The sequence below is a fragment of the Pongo abelii genome, chromosome 2 (genome assembly GCF_028885655.2).
Source record: "Pongo abelii isolate AG06213 chromosome 2, NHGRI_mPonAbe1-v2.0_pri, whole genome shotgun sequence".
Taxonomy (NCBI): domain Eukaryota; kingdom Metazoa; phylum Chordata; class Mammalia; order Primates; family Hominidae; genus Pongo; species Pongo abelii.
The window spans coordinates 112,522,835-112,539,618 of record NC_085928.1 but is presented as its reverse complement, the minus strand read 5'-3'; the positions used below and the strand labels follow the sequence as shown (position 1 = coordinate 112,539,618).

Here is a 16,784-nt window from a genome sequence, read left to right as displayed (position 1 = left end):
GGTCTCGAACTCCTGACCTCAAGTGATCTGCCCCCTCCTCGGCCTCTCAAAGTGCTGGGATTACAAGTGTGAGCCACCACACCTGCTTTTTTTTTTTTTTTTTTTGAGACAGTGTCTCTGTCGCCCAGGCAGGAGTGCAGTGGCATGATCGCAGCTCACTGCAACCTCCACCTCCAGGACTGAAGCAATCCTTCTGTCTCAGCCTCCCAAGTAGCTGAGAGTAAAGCATGCATCACTATGCCTGGCTAATTTTTCTATTTTTTCTAGAGACAAGGTTTCACCACGTTGCCCAGGCTGGTCCTGAACTTCTGGGCTCAAGTGATCTACCCGCCTTGGTCTCTCAAAGTGCTGGGATTATAGGCATGAGCCACCACACCTGGCACAGTCTGATGAGTTTGATTGATGCAGATACTGGCAAAACTTTTTTTTTTTTTTTTTTTTTTTTTTTTGAGACAAGGTCTCAGTCCGTCACTCCAGTTGGAGCACAGTGGCATAATCATGGCTCACTGCGACCCCTGCCATCCAGGCTCAAGCAATCCTCCCACCTCAGCTTCCCAAGCAGCTGGGACCTCAGGTGCATGCCACCACCCCCGGCTAATTTTTGAGACAGAGTCTCGCCTTGTTGCCCAGGCTGGAGTGCAGTGGTGCAATCTTGGCTCACTGCAACCTCCACCTCCTGAGTTCAAGTGATTCTCCCGCCTCAGCCTCCCAAGTAGCTGCGACTACAGGCATGTGCCACCACGCCCGGCTGATTTTTTTGTATTTTTAGTGGAGACAGGGTTTCACCATGTTGGACAGGCTGGTCTTGAACTCCTGGCCTCAAGTGATCCGCCCACCTCAGCCTCCAAAAGTACTGGGATTACAGACATGAGCCACCGCTCCTGGCCCACTCCCGGCTAATTTTTCTATCTTTTGCAGGGACACATTTTCACCATGTTGCCCAGGCTGGTCTCAAACTCCTGAGCTCAAGCAATTCGCCTTCCTCAGTCTCTCAAAGTGCTGGGATTACAGGTGTGAGCCACAATGCCCAGGGGGAATTTCTATACATTAACAAATGTACAATCAAAAAAGGAAATTAAGAAAACAACTCCATTTATAATAGCAGCAAAAAGAATAAAACACACAGGAATTAACGAAAGAGGTGGAAAGACTTACACAACAAAAACTACAAAAAACTTCTGAAAGAAATTTTTAAAAGATATAAATAGGCCGGCACGGTGGCTCACACCTGTAATCTCAGCACTTTGGGAGGCCGAGGCGTGTGGATCACGAGGTCAGGAGATGGAGACCATCCTGGCTAACACGGTGAAACCTCATCTCTACTAAAAATACAAAAAATTAGCTGGGCGTGGTGGCAGACGCCTGTAGTCCCAGCTACTCAGGAGGCTGAGGCAGGAGAATGGCGTGAACCCTGGGAGGCAGAGCTTACAGTAAGCCGAGATTGTGTCACTGCACTCCAGCCTGGGGGACAGAGCGAGACTCTGTCTCAAAACAAACAAACAAAAAAGACATAAATAAGTGGGCAAATATCACGTGTTTATGACTTAGAAGGCAATTTTCAGATATTAATAATTAACATTCAAATACTACCCAAAATCAATCTACCCAAAGCAATCTATGCATTCAATGCAATTCTTATCAAAATCCCAATAACTTTTTTTGTGGGACTAGAAAAATCTATCCGAAAATTCATATAGAATCTCAAGGTATGTCAAATGGCCAAAACAATCTTAAAAAAAAAAAAAAAAAAACAAAGCTGGAGAACACACGCTTCCTGATTCCAAAGCTTACTACAAAGCTACAATAATAAAAACAGTATAGTACTGGCATAAAGACGGACATATAGACCAGCAGTATAGAATAAGGAGCCCAGAAATAAACCCTCACACATATGGTCAAATGACTTTCAACAAGTATTCCAAAACTATTCAACGACGAAAGGGCAGTCTTTTCAACAAATGGTGCTGAGAAAACTGGATATCCACATGTAAAAGAGAGAAGTTGGACCTTTACTGTTGTGGTCTGAATGTGTCCTTCTAAAATTCACATTGAAACCTAATGTCCATTGTGGTGGTATTAGGAGGTGGAACCTTTAGGAGGCGATTAGGTCATGAGGGCTCTGCCCTCATAAATAAAATTAGTGCCCTTAGAATACAGGCATAAGGGGGCCTGTTTTCCTCTTCTGCCATGTGGGAACACATAAAAGGCACCATCTTTGAGAAACAGAGCAAGCCCTTACAAGACACCAAAACTGCTGGCACCTTAATCCTGGACTTCCCAGCCCCAAGAACTGTGACCAATAAATTTCTGTTATTTATAAGCTATCCAGTCTAAGGTATTTTGTCTTAGCAGCCCAAACAGAGACATTTACCGAACACCACATACAAAATTTAACTCAAAATGAGTCAAATATCATTGAGGTAAAAATACATAACTCTCAGAAGAACAAATAGGACAAAAGCTTCATGACACTGGGCTTGGCAATGATTTTTGGATATTTGGATAAGACACCAAAGACACAGATAACAAAAAAAAAAACAAATGTGACTCTGAAAAAATTTTAAACTTTAGTACATCAAAAGGTACTATCAACAAAGTGAAAAGGCAACCTATAGAATATGAAAATATATTTGCATATCATATATCTGACAACAGATTAATATCTAGAATATATAGAGAAGTCGTAAAACTCAGCAAGAAAACAACCAACCAGATTAGAGAATGGGCAGAGGACTTACAGAAATGGACAAAAAGAATAGACATTTCTCCAAAGGAGATATACAAATTGTCTATAAGCATATGAAAAGATGCTGCTCAGCATCACTACTCATTAGGGAAATGCAAATCAAAACAATAATGAGATACCACCTCACACCCATTAGGATGGTTACTGTCAAAAAAAAAGAAAAAAAGTACTGATAAGGATGCAGAGAAACTGAACCCTTATGCACTGATGGTCTGAAATGTGAAGGTGGCAGAGCTGCTGAGGAGAACACTATGGCATGTCTTCAAATAATTAAAAATAGAATTACCATAGGACCAGCAATTCCACTTCTGAGCATATACACAAAAGAAAGCACGATCTCAAAGAGATATTTGTATCCACATATTCATGGCACCATTGTTCACAATAGTTAAAACACGGAAGCAACTTGTGACCACTGTTACATAAATAGATAAGCAAAATGCGCTTTACATATGTACAATGAAATATGATTCAGTCTTAAAAAGGAGGAAATTCTGACACATGCTACAACGTGGATAAACCTTGAGGACATTACGCTGAGTGAAATAAGCCAGACACGAAAAAGAAAAATGCTGTATGATACCATTTATATAGAGTAGTCAAAACCACAGAGACAAAAAGTAGAATGATAGTTGCCAAAAGTTGGAGAAGGAGAAATGAAGAATTACAGTTTAATGGGTACAGAGCTTCAGTTTTACAAGATGAAAACAGTTATGGGGACAGATGGAGGTGATAGTTGCACAGCAATATGAATGTACTTATTATCCCTAAACTGTACAATTAAAAATCACTAAGGTGCAAATTTGTTATATTGTATTTTACCACTATATATATACACACACACATATATACACATATATATACACATATACATACATATATACACATATATACATATATACACATACATATATACACATATATACACACATATATACATATATGTGTGTATATATATATACTTTTTTTTTTTTTGAGATGGTGTCCCACTCTGTCGCCCAGGCTGGGGTGCGATGGCGTGATCTCGGCTCACTGCAACCTCCGCCTCCCGGATTCAAGTGGTTCTCCTGCTTCAGCCTCCTGAGTAGCTGGAATTACAGGTGCGCACTACCATGCCCAGCTAATTTTAGTATTTTTAGTAGAGACAGGGTTTCATCATGTTGGTCAGGCTGGTCTCGAACCCAAAGTGCTGGGATTACAGGCACGAGCCACCATGACCAGCTTAAAAAAATATATTTTTTTACGCTAGGTATGGTCCAAGAAGCCTAGGCTATAAAGTGACACAGCTATTTCAAACCCAAGTCATTCTCACCCAGTGTCCTTCCTTGACAGTAAATTGCAGAGGTAGGGGGGAACCTGCTTGTTTCCTAAATACACCAAATTCAAAAAGTAAATTATCTAATATAGAATATAGTTTCCAGGCTGGGCTCAGTGGCTCCTGCCTGTAATCCCAACACTTCGGGAGGCTGAGGCAGGCAGATTGCTTGAGCTCAGGAGTTCAAGACCAGCCTGGGCAACATAGCCAAACCCGGACTCTATGAAAAATACAAAAAATTGGCCGGGCGCAGTGGTTCACACCTGTAATCCCAGCACTTTGGGAGGCCGAGGTGGGCGGATCACAAGGTCAGGAGATCGAGACCATCCTGGCTAACACAGTGAAACCCTGTCTCTACTAAAAATACAAAAATCAGCCAGGTGTGGTGGCGGGCGCCTCTACAGCTACTCAGGAGGCTGAAGCAGGAGAATGGCGTGAACCCGGGAGGCAGAGTGCAGTGAAGCTAAGACCGTGCCACTGCACTCCAGCCTGGGCGACAGAGTAAGACTCCATCTCAAAAAAAAGAAAAAAGAAAAATACAAAAAATTAGCCAGACGTGGTGGTATGTGCCTGTAGTCTCAGCTACTCTGGAGACTGAGGTGGGAGGATCATTTGAGCCCAGGAAGTTGAGGCTGTAGTGAGCCCAGTGCACTCCAGTCTGGGCAACAGAGAGAGACCCTGTTTCTAAGGGAAGGAAATAAAAAAAAAAGAGTATAGTTTCCCCGATTTATACCCCCCTCCCCAGAAAAAAGAAACAAAAAAGAAAATTAAGTTAGTCATTACTTGGATATGTTTATTACTCATTATTCAGGACTGGTGGCACTGAATAGATAGAAGGTCATCCATTCCAGACTGAAAATGTGGCATTTGATATATCAAATTCAATGACTACTGTGAAAATGCTACCCCCTTCTACCTATTGTAGCTCTCTCTTTCCCCATGCCAATGGAAATACACTGACTTACCCAGTTGGTTATTTCAGGCCTTTTGCACTTATCAGTACAAAGAATGGCTACAAAATTGATTGTTCCCTTCCGTCGCCCTTTATACACAACACTCTTGCTTCCTCTTCCGATCTCCTCATACAGAATAAAGTTTTCCATCTCTGGGCCGACTTCTCACATACGATAGAATAATAGCATCTCTAGCTCCTAAAAAGTAAACAAAAATGACATTGATAAATGCAAGCTAGTTGCATAATTAATTAGCCTAGGATAATTAGCCTAGGATATTTTATGTGTAAAAAAATCTAGCAAATCGACAAATTCAGAAAATTCACTTACAAATGTTAAATACTAATGCTGATATTTTTGCAGGATGAACGAAACTACGGGGCAAATAAATAAAACTTCACAGCCGGCGCGGTGGCTCACGCCTGTAATCCCAGCACTTTGGGAGGCCGAGGCAGGAGGATCACCCGAGGTCAGGAGTTTGAGACCAGCCTGGCCAACATGGTGAAACCCATCTCCACTAAAAATACAAAAATTGGCCAGGTGTGGTGATGCGCGCCTGTAATCCCAGCTACACGGGAGGCTGAGGCAGGGAAATCGCTTGAACCCGGGAGGCGGAGGCTGCAGTGAGTCAAGATCACGCCACTGCACTTCAACCAGGGCGACAGGGAGAGACTCCATCTCAAAAATCAATAAATATTCACAAACCAATATTCAAGTTCCCATCAACAAGATCTTTTAAAAACACAGTGGCTGCCCGTGCCTCTAGGGTGGGTAGACATCCCGGTATTCCGTGCGGCCGGCCCTTCCGCCGCTGCCGCCATTGGAGAGCAGCAGCCGTGGCTCTGCGCGACCCTGTGGCCGTGGGCCTCAATGAGGGCCACAGAGTGACCAAAAATGGGAGCAAGCCTGGCCCAGCCACCGCCAAAGTGGGCAACTAACCAAGCACACCACGTTCGTGCGGGACATTTTCCCAAAGATGTATGGCTTTACTCCCTACGAGCCGGCGCGCCATGGAGTTGCTCAAGGTCTCCAAGGACCAACAGCCCTCAAGTTCATCAAGAAGAGAGTGGGGGACACGTCCGCACCAAGATGAAGAGAGAAGAGCTAAGCAACGCCCTGCCCACCATGAAGAAAGCGGCCACAAAGAAGGACTGAAGCTCCATACCCTATCCATAAAACCTTCACAGAAAAAAAAAAGAGTGAAAATAACAGCTATTTCGAACAACGGTAACAAAATCAGGGTATGAATTGCATTTTACCCAATGTGTCTCCATATCTTACTTTCTCCGTTACAATGGAAACCTGGTACAAGGGAAAACAACATCTGCACAGCGGGATAATATATGTGAGGCAGGAGAATAGGGTCTGGAGGCAGGGAACCTAAGGCTGTTTCACACTGACTTCCAGTAACTAAATTTAAAGGAAAACCCTAACTTTCCATGCCTAAGTAACAAAAGGACCAGAGGCTATTCCCTTTGCAAATCCCCCACCTTTTCTATGCAGCAGATGGGAAATTAACTGACTGCAACCAATCAGACTGATGGGGGCGTAGTCTTGGTTTGCAACTTTGTAACTTCACCTTAGCATCTGACTGGTTGCAGAGAATGGAACGAATGAATGAAATGTAATCAATGAAATTGGCTGACTGCAACCAATAGACCGATTGCAGGCCACCACTTGATTTACCGGAGGTGAGCATGAAGATGCCAATGGGAAACCTCTAGGGGGTATTTGGACCGGATATCTGTATCCTGGCCCTCGAGTGCTGCTCAGGTGGCTCCCACACTGTGGAGTGTACTTTTGTTTTCAATAAATCCCTGCTTTCATGCTTTTGTTGCTTCATTCTTTCCTTGCTTTGCTGGGCATTTTGTCCAATTCTTTGCTCAAAATGCCAAGAACCTGGACAACTTGCGGTCAAGACCCTCTACCGGTCTTGACTGGTATGCCCCACCTAAACCTTATAAATTTTGAGAAGTAAAAGAGAAGCATATGCCCCACCTAAACCTTATTAATTATGAGAAGTAAAAGAGAAAACAAGTGAAAATACAGTATAAACAAATATGGAATGATACTTCCATGTAATCCCTAGAGACTGTAGGAGTCAATCCAAATATCATTAATACTACTGGCTCGTAGGCCAAATTGTAGCTCACTGCAGCCTCAATCTCCTGGGCTCAAGCAGTTCTTTTGTCTTGGCCTCCCAAGCCTGGAAAACAGGGTGAGACCATGTCTCAGAAAAAAATAAATAAATAAATAAAAATTTAAAAAGCACATTGGGCTGAACTCAGTGGCTCATGCCTGTAATTCCACCACTTTGGGAGGCCAAGGAGGGAGGTTCAATTGAGGCCAGGAGTTTGAGACCAACCTGGGAAACATGGCAACACATCATCTCTACAAAATATTTCAAAATTTTTAAAAATTAGCCAGCAGTGGTAGCCTGTGCATGTAGTCCCAGCTACTTGGGAGACTGAGGCAGGAGGACAGCTTGAATCCAGGAGACAGAGGTTGCAGTGAGCCAAGATCTCACCACTGCACTCCAGCCTGGGCAACAAAGTGAGACCCTGTCTCAAAAAAAAAAAAAAAAAAAAAAAAACTTGTACACCTCAAATACATACAATTACTGATAGATCACACCTCAATATGGGTATATTAAAGAATTAAAAGCAGGGTCTCAGAGATATTTGTACCCCACATATTCGCAATAGTTAAAACATGGAAGCAATTTGTGTCCACTGATACATGGATAAGCAAAAGGTAATATATTTTGCTTTTGCAAAAATGAAGTTTTAGAGACTGGTGCACAACAATGTAACTGTTCTTAAGCTCTACTAAACTTTACCCTTAAAAAGGGTTAAGATGGTAAATTTTATGTGTATTTTACCACAATTAAAAATTTTTTAAGACTTCAAAAATTAATAACAAAACTGGTGAATATATTGGCCACACGCAGTGGCTCACGCCTGTAATCCCAGCACTTTGGGAGGTCGAGTCGGGCGGATCACCTGAGGTCACAAGTTCGGGACCAGGCTGGCCAACATGGTGAAACCCCATCTCTACTAAAAATACAAAAAAAAAAAAAAAGTTATCCAGGAATGGTGGCGCACACCTGTAATCCCAGCTAGTCAAGAGGGTGAGGCAGGCAAATGGCTTGAACCCAGAAGGCAGAGGGAGGTTGCAGTGAACTGAGACTGCACCATTACACTCCAGCCTGGGCGACAAGAGTGAAACTGTCTCAAAAAAAAAAAAAAAAAAAAAAATTAAGAAAACTCATTTTACAGATCAAAAAAAAAAATTCCAAGATTGTTCTGGGAGAGGAAAATTTTTTTCTATAAAATGTTAGGGGGTAAACATTTTAGGTTTTACAGACCTTATGGTTTCTGTCACAGCTACTCACCTTTGCTCTTGAACTAGAAAAGCAACCAGAGACAATAAGCAAATGGATGGATATGGCTGAGTTCCATTAAAACTTTTATTTATGGGCAGGGTGCAATGGCTCACGCCTATAATCCCAGCAATTTGGGAGGCCAAGGCAGGTAGATCACCTGAAGTCAGGAGTTGAAGACCAGCCTGGCCAACATGGTGAAACCCCATCTCTACTAAAAATACAAAAATTAAGCCAGGTGCAGTGGCTCACGCCTGTAATCCCAGCACTTTGGGAGGCCGAGGAGGGTGGAGCACCTGAGGTCAGGAGATCAAGACCATCCTGGCTAACACAGTGAAACCCCATCTCTACTAAAAATACAAAAAATTAGCCAGGCATGGTGGCACGCGCCTGTAGTCCCAGCTACTCAGGAGGCTGAGGCAGAGAATTGCTTGGACCCGGGAGGCGGAGGCTGCAGTGAGCCAAGATCACACCACTGCACTCCAGCCTGAGGGACAGAACGAGACTCCGTCTCAAAAAAAAAGAAAAAAAAAATTAGCTAGGCATGGTGGCGGGCGCCTGTAATCCCAGCTACTCCAAAGGCTGAAGCAAGAGAATGGCTTGAACCCGGGAGGCAGAAGTTGCAGTGAGCCGATTGCACCACTGCACTCCAGCCTGGGTGACAAGAGACTCCATAACAACAACAACAACAAAAATTAACTAACTAATTAAAAACAAAAAGGCACTGGTTAGTATCTTTCTTTTAAGGACGGTTTCCCTAAGTCCTTTTTACATCCCTCTTCGTTCTAAAATGCATTCATTAAAAAGAACCAATCCTGGCCTAGCACAGTGCCTCATGTCTGTAATCCCAACACTTTTGGAGGTGGAGGCAGGATTGTCTGAAGCCAAGAGTTCAAGACCAGCCTGGGCAACATGGTGAGATCCCGACTCTACACAAATAAAATAGCCTGGCATGGTGGTGCATGCCCGTAGTCCCAGCTATATGGTATGTATTATAACCAAAATAAGATTAAACTGACAGTATGTTAAGATGGTAAGTTACTAAGCCAGAAAAAATATAATCAGAAACCTTAAGTGTTCACAAATTGTCTACATTAGGATATATCAGGATAAGATGATAAAATAAGTTTTCATACAATATGTATAACTGATTTCTTGAAAATAAGGTTTTAGGCTACAAGGGAAAAAATTAAGTAAAATCTTGATTTTTTTTTTTTAAGGGAGGCTAGGTCTTGAACCCCTGGGCTCAAGCAATCCTCCTGCCTCAGCCTCCCAAAATTCTGGAATTACAGGTGCAAGCCACCACCCAGCCCATCTTGCAATTTTGAATTTGATTTAGGCCAAATTCATTTCCTTAATCTTTAGTCACATCTGACCATCGAGTCACATGTGGACAATTTCAGTCTGAAATTAATAAAACACATTAGTTATAAATCTGCTTAGATAGGGTGGTTTGTTACTTTCAAGCATTTCTCCTCTCTAGGGCTCAGTTTCCTTAGAGTAAAATAATAATTGCATCAAATGATTTTTTATCTTTTTTTTTTTTTTTTTTTTGTACAGGGTCTCACTCCGTGGTCCAGGCTGGTGTGCAGGGGCAAGATCTAGGCTCACTGCAACCTCCACCTCCAGGGTTCAAACGATTCTCGTGCCTCAGCCTCCAGAGTAGCTACCTCAGCCTCCGGTACACCACCACACCCAGTTAATTTTTTGTCTTTTTGGTAGATATGGAGTTTCGCTATGTTGCCCAGGCTGGTCTAGAACTCCTGGCCTCAAGTGATCCGCCTGCCTCGGCCTTCCAAAGTGCTAGGATTACAGGAGTGAGCCACCGCGCCTAGCACTAAGTTATCTTTCAATAACTTATTAATAGTTGAAATTCCAAGACTTTAAGATTCTTTGACTCAGTCCAAAGACGTTCCCCATTACAGACTTCCTAATATTCATTTTTAAATCTGTAACCTCTTAATTGTAAAATAAAACACAAGTACAGAAAACTCCACAAAATACATAGTTTAATGAATTACTAAAGAAGGACACCCTTCTAATCACCACCCAAGGTCAGGAAATAGGACTTTGCCAGCCACACAAGAAGCCCCTCCGTGAGCCTATCTCAATCACCACCCCTCCTGATCCCCAAAAGTAACCACCCCCTGACTTTCGTAGTCATCACTTCCTTAGGTTTCTTCATGGTTTTCTCACTCGAGTGTGCTTTCCCAGAAACCACAGTTTAGTCTCTCAACCTATAGTGCTCCTAGGGAAGTCTCTCTTAATTCACAAGTTCACCTAAGAAGCATCTAAGAAGCCAGAAGGCAGAGGAAATCACACACAGGTGCAAATGAGGCATTTAAGAGTCGGGGGCAGGTCCTACATTCAAGGAACGCTGAGAGCGACCAGGTGATAAGAGCGACCAGGTGATAAGAGCGACCAGGTGCCCACCTTCAGCACAATCATGACTCCCGCACCAGAAGCATGAGCATCACCTGGGACTTAATACAAAAGAAAAAGTTATCGGCCCTGCCCCAGATTTACAGAATCATACGCTACGGCGGTAGGGCCTGGCCTTCTGTGTTACTACACGCCCTGGGTTAACTGGGATGCGCTGAAGTCTGCGAACTGCCGGCCAAATCAACCTTCCCCTGAGATGTAACCGATGGCGCGCGCCACACTAAGCACTCCATAGGTGCTCCTCCTCGCCGCACTTCACAGACTCAATCATCACAGACTCAGGGGCGCTACATAGTCACTCGCCCCCCCGCTCCCCAGGCAACTCGCGGCGGGCGAATCGGCGGCTTTCGCGGTCTCGCTACGTCGGTAGGCATCAGTCCGCGAGGCCAGCTGGGAGCCTAGGAAGCGCTGCAGGGCGGTGAAGACGCGGTCCGCTCTGGGGAGTTAAGAGGTGGCGTCCATAAAGCACATCTCCCAAGCCGAAACACACGAGCACTCTCTCTCCCCGCTGCACCCAGGTCCTAGAAGAGGCGTCCCGTGTGCCCTTAACTAAAGCCCGGATAAAAACGGGCGGCTTTTTTAACACAAGCGCAAAGCAGGGGAGCGCAGGCGGTACAGGGTCCACTCGCAGAAGGAGAGAGGGCGGCCAGGCGCCCCCACCCACCCGCCCCGGCAGGCCTGCGCTCTCTTCCGCGACCGCTCAGGCAGACACGAACCCAGACTCGTGGCTACGAAAACCGCCACTGCCACGCACCTGGTAGCTAAGTCAAGAAAAGAGTCGAGTCCACTTGGCTGCTCCCGCGGTTGCGCGCATCTCGGCCTCTGCCTCAGGACAGGTCCACGGGCCCAAGAATGGGGGAGAAAGCAGTGAAGCAAAGCGGAACGCGCGGAACAAGCCGACCAGCCTTACGGAGGCGACGCCCCTCCAGGTTTGGATTCGTCCATACGGTTTCCACGGCAGCACACAGAACGCCGGAAGAAGCTCAGGAAGCCGACTGGCTGTGCAGTTTCCGTTCCTGTTGGCTGGGGCCCGGAAGTGAGAGACCACGAGGGCCCCTCCCTCCACCCAAAGGGCGTCACGCCCGGCCTTTGGACGAGCCCACAGGCCAGAGACTGGGGCGGGAAGTGCTGGAGTAACAGTCATAGTGGTCGGCCCACCATCCCTCTATGTTTGGATTTGCTCATTCCATCTCCATGGCAGCACGCAGAACGCCGGAAAAACGCAAAGCGCTGATTGGTTAAGAGTCTCAGTTCCTATTGGCTAGAGCCCGAAGTGGGAGCCCTTGAGGGACTATTCTTCAATCTTAAGTGGGTGCTGAGGCTAGAGTGTGGAGAACTGAGACCTAGTCATTTCTTCTCTTCCCGTTCCCACTGTCCTTCTGTTTCCTTCCATTCTTTTCTTTCTGGCTTCTTCTGGGAGCTCAGGTGGACGTGGTGGCATAATCTGGATAACCAACGGCTCAGAAGCAGGGGCCCCGGGGTCCTCACTATTTAGAAAAGAGAAGGCTGTGAATTACCTTCCTTTTTGGAGATGGAGGAAACAGATGAGACACTCTGATCTCAAGTTGATTGTGTAAACTAAAAATAAAAGTTCCAAGCCCGCCTACCAACTGAGTGGACCCCTCCTCTGGGCCAAAGGCATGCCAAAGTTAACCTGAAGAACTAGCTCAGGCCGTGATGAGAAGATGGGGTGAGACAGGCCTCATTATACCCTCCTCCCTTTGGAATACAGGCACAGCTGATCAGCATTAACATTAAACAGAGACCTTAAGACTAACAAAACAGACTTTTTTGCAGCAATAAGATACCAACATGGCAGCAGGCCCCGAAAGACATTGAAGTATTTTATCCTGATACATACACACACACACACACACACACACACACACACACATTCTCTTATATATACATATATACTCATATATACACTTTTTTTTTTTTTTTTAGACAGAGTCTCGCTCCATCACACAGGCTAGAGGGCAGTGGCACAATCTCAGCTCACTGCAACCTCCACCTCCTGCTTTCAAGTGATTCTCCTGCCTCAGCCTCCCAAGTAGCTGGGATTACAGGCATGTGCCACCACACCAGCTAATTTTTGTATTTTTATTAGAGACAGGGTTTCACCGTTTTGGCCAAGCTGGTCTTGAACTCCTGACCTCAGGTGATCCACCCGCCTTGGCCTCCCAAAGTGCTGGGATTACAGGTGTGAGCCACCGTGCCCAGCCAAATATATTTCTTTGACATATTTTGAAATGGCCTTGCAGAGCTATCTCTTCTGGGGGGAGTCTACATTCTGTAAAGAATCCCCTTGTCTTTCCACGTCTTTTCCCTGATGCTGGAGAGAATTAACTGAGAACCTGACACCTGTTTTAAGTCTGATAAGAAACATTTACAATCTATTCTCTCTGAAACCTGCTACATAGAGACTTCATCTGCAGAACAAGAACCTTGGTCTCTGCAACCTCTTATCTCAACCCAGACACTGTCTTCCATTGGCTCCAGGTCTTTATATAATAACTCTTTTAACCAATTGCCAATTGTAGGGTGTATGGATGTGCTTTGGTCAAGGAATAGGCCAAGGTGGACATCCGGGCCAGAGTGGCTCAGCGAGTTTAGGACACAGGCACATATTCCACTTGTTATATAACCTGTTTATGTAAGTTCATACTTGGATCTGAGCCACTGTTGTCTGTAAAAGGTATAACTTCCCTGCTGACACTGTGCCCAGGTCTGAGTTTGGCACAGCATGACCCAGTTCGTGCACTGGTGCCCAGAGTAACGCTACTAACCCCTCTAAGGGAGAGCAGTTGCCCTTAAGGTGGGCAGAGGGGAGCCAAGCCAGAAACCAGCTTGTGCCCAGAGGGAGAGTTAAGCTGCTGACCCTGACAGAGCTGGCTTTGCAGGCCAGGGAGTGCAGCTGCAGGCATGGGGGCAACAGGAGCCACAGAGCCAGAACAGACAGCCGAGATAAAGGTGGACAGTGTGAGAGAGCTAGTGCGATTAAGCTGCTGATGAGACAGCTGCTGAATAAAACTACATTTCACTTGCCTACACGCCCCCAACCCTCACTAGTGTTCTTTCAGCTATTCGCCCATCCACCCACTCCTCTTGGACCTCAGCTGGGGGCTGGAACCTGACAATTGGTGTAGTCGTGGCATAACACCAATCACCTATTAAATCCACCCTATGATGTAGAAGCTCTTTCCAGCTTCGAGTTGTCCCACCTTTCCTGACCCAACCAATACCTTATGTCATGTATTGATTGATGTATTATTTCTCCATAAAACATGTAAAACCAAGCTGCAGCTCAGTCACCTTAGCTGTCAAGCCTCTGAGCCTAAACTAAGCCATCATATCCCCTGTGACCTGCACGTATACATCCAGATGGCATGAAGCAACTGAAGATCCACAAAAGATGTGAAAATAGCCTTAAGTGATGACATTCCACCATTGTGATTTGTTTCTGCCCCACCCTACCTGATCAATGTACTTTGTAATCTCCCCCCACCCTTAAGAAGGTTCTTTGTAATTCTCCCCACCCTTGAAAATGTGCTTTGTGAGATCCACCCGCTGCCCACAAAACATTGTTCCTAACTCCACCGCCTATCCCAAAACCTATAAGAATTAATGATAATCCCACCACCCTTTGCTGACTCTCTTGTCAGACTCAGCCCACCTGCACCCAGGTGAAATAAACAGCCTTGTTGCTCACACAAAGCCTGTTTGGTGGTCTCTTCACACGGACATGTGAGACATCAGCCATATGTTCCTAGGGCCTCTTGAGACTGTGCCTCGAGCCATGGTCACTCAGATTTGGCTCAGAATAAATCTCTTTAAATATTTTACAGAGTTTAACTCTTTTTGTCAACCATCACTTACGGCTTTCAAAGCTCCACACTTGCAAATTTCAACCACCAGACACACTGGAGCCTGTATTCCAGCCTGAACAACAGCGCAAAACCCTGTCTCTAAAAAGGAAATTTAAAAAGAAATTTTATTTTTTGCTAACTTTACGTGCATTGTTATTATTTAATGCCTCTTTGTATGAAGTAAAAAATAAATTTCTTTTCTGCAGCATTTAATATAATGCTTTGCCTAAAGAAGGAAATTTCTATGTGCTTGAATGAGATTTTTTTTTTTTTTTTTTTGGAAACAGAGTTTTGCTCTTGTTGCCCAGGCTAGAGTGCAATGGCGAGATCTCGCCTCACCACAACCTCTGCCTCCCAGGTTCAAGCTATTCTCCTGCCTCAGCCTCCAGAGTAGCTGGGATTACAGGTATGCGCCATCATGTCCGGCTAAGTTTTTGTACTTTTAGTAGAGACGGGGTTTCTCCATGTTAGTCAGGCTGGTCTTGAACTCCCGACCTCAGGTGATCTGCCTGCCTCGGCCTCCCAAACTGCTGGGATTACAGGCGTGAGCCACCGCGCCCGGCTGAGAGATTTTTTATGATCATCCAGAGGTGAGAAAATGAACCAGCTCCCCTCTTCAGCATCCTTCAGTGCAAAAGTGGTTTGCAAACTTTACCATTGGAATCACCTGGAGCTCTTGTTAAAACATAGATTTCTGGCCCCACCTACAAAATTCTGATTCTGTATCTCAATGGGGCCTAAAATTTTGCATTTCTATCAAGTAACCAGGTGATGTCAATGTTGCAAGTTGAGCACCACACTTTTCAAACAACCATCTAGAAAAAACGTTCTGATCTCAGGTAAATCACATCTCCTTTTACTTCTAACCCTTCCCGCCTTCCCAAGAATCTCAGCATCCATTATTATCAGTTCTGTGTATTTAACAGGTTTGGTAGGGAAAACGTTTCCTCATGGACTACTGCCAAATTAATGAAGATTAAAACTTTGAAATATTTTGTTTATTCTGAGTTTTGATAAATAACCTAAAAGTTCATGTCAGAAGCAATATCAGATCCTGGGTCTTCTTAGCCTAAATTCCTTGGATGCTTCTGCCGGAGAAATGCGAACCAGAGTGACTCCATCTTGAATAGGAGCTGGGTAAAATAAGGCTGAGACCTTCTGGGCTGCATTCCCAGGTGGTTAGGCATTCTTAATCACGGGATGAGAGAGGAGGTCGGCACAAGCTACAGGTCAAAAGACCTTGCTGATAAAACAGGTTGCAGTAAAGAAGCCAGCCAAAACCCACGAAACCAAGATGGTGACAAAAGTGGCCTCTGGTCATCCTCACTGCCAATTATATGCTAATTAAATGCATTAGCATGATAAAAGACACTCCCACCAGTGCCATGACAATTTACAAATGCCATGGCAACATCAGGAAGTTACCCTATAGGGTCTAGAAGCCGGAGGTATCCTCAGTTCTTGGAATTGCCCACCCCTTTTGCGGAAAATTTAGGAAAAATCCACCCCTTGTATAGCATATATCAAGAAATAGGCTAGGCATGGTGGCTGACACCTGTAATCCCAGCACTTTGAGAGGCCAAGGCAGGCAGATCACTTGAGATCAGGAGTTTAAGACCAGCCTGGCCAAAATGGTGAAACCCTGTCTCGACTAAAAACACAAAAATTAGCCAGGCATGGTGGCGTGCACCTGTAATCCCAGCTACTTGGGAGGCTGAGGTGGGAGAATTGCTTGAACCTGGACGGGGTGGGGGGCTGAGGTTGCAGTGAGCCAAGATGGCACCACAGCACTCCAGCCTGGGTGACAGAGTGATACTCTGCCTCAAAAAAAAAAGAAGGGAGGGAGGAAGGGAGGAAGGGAGGGAGGGAGGGAGGGAGGGAGGGCAATTATCAGTCCAGCAGCCTAAGCTGCTGCTCTGCCTATGGAGTAGCCATTCTTTTATTCCTTTACTTTCTTAATGAACGTACTTTCGCTTTACTCTATGGATTCACCTCGAATTCTTTCTTGCTTGAGATCCAAGAACCCTCTTTTGGAGTCTGAATCGGGACCCCAAGTGTTACCCTTTCTGGTAACACT

At 45.0% G+C, this 16,784-nt stretch overlaps 1 protein-coding gene and 1 pseudogene across 16 annotated transcripts in view; one reads left to right on the top strand and one right to left on the bottom strand.

Moving 5' to 3' along the window:
- Window positions 1-12,005, bottom strand: part of ULK4 (unc-51 like kinase 4) — a 727,378-nt gene extending 715,373 nt beyond the window's left edge. For 15 of the 16 annotated variants that reach the window (XM_054550402.2, XM_054550404.2, XM_054550405.2 and 12 more), the window contains exons 1-2: window positions 11,593-12,005; window positions 5,027-5,212 (exon numbers count right to left, since the gene is read on the bottom strand). In XM_054550402.2, the coding sequence (XP_054406377.2) occupies window positions 5,027-5,164 (138 nt within the window). In that variant the 5' untranslated portion in view covers window positions 5,165-5,212; window positions 11,593-12,005. 16 annotated transcript variants of the gene reach the window in all.
- On the top strand, window positions 5,379-6,254 carry LOC103890206 (large ribosomal subunit protein eL36-like; annotated as a pseudogene).
- Window positions 12,006-16,784: the final 4,779 nt, after the last annotated feature.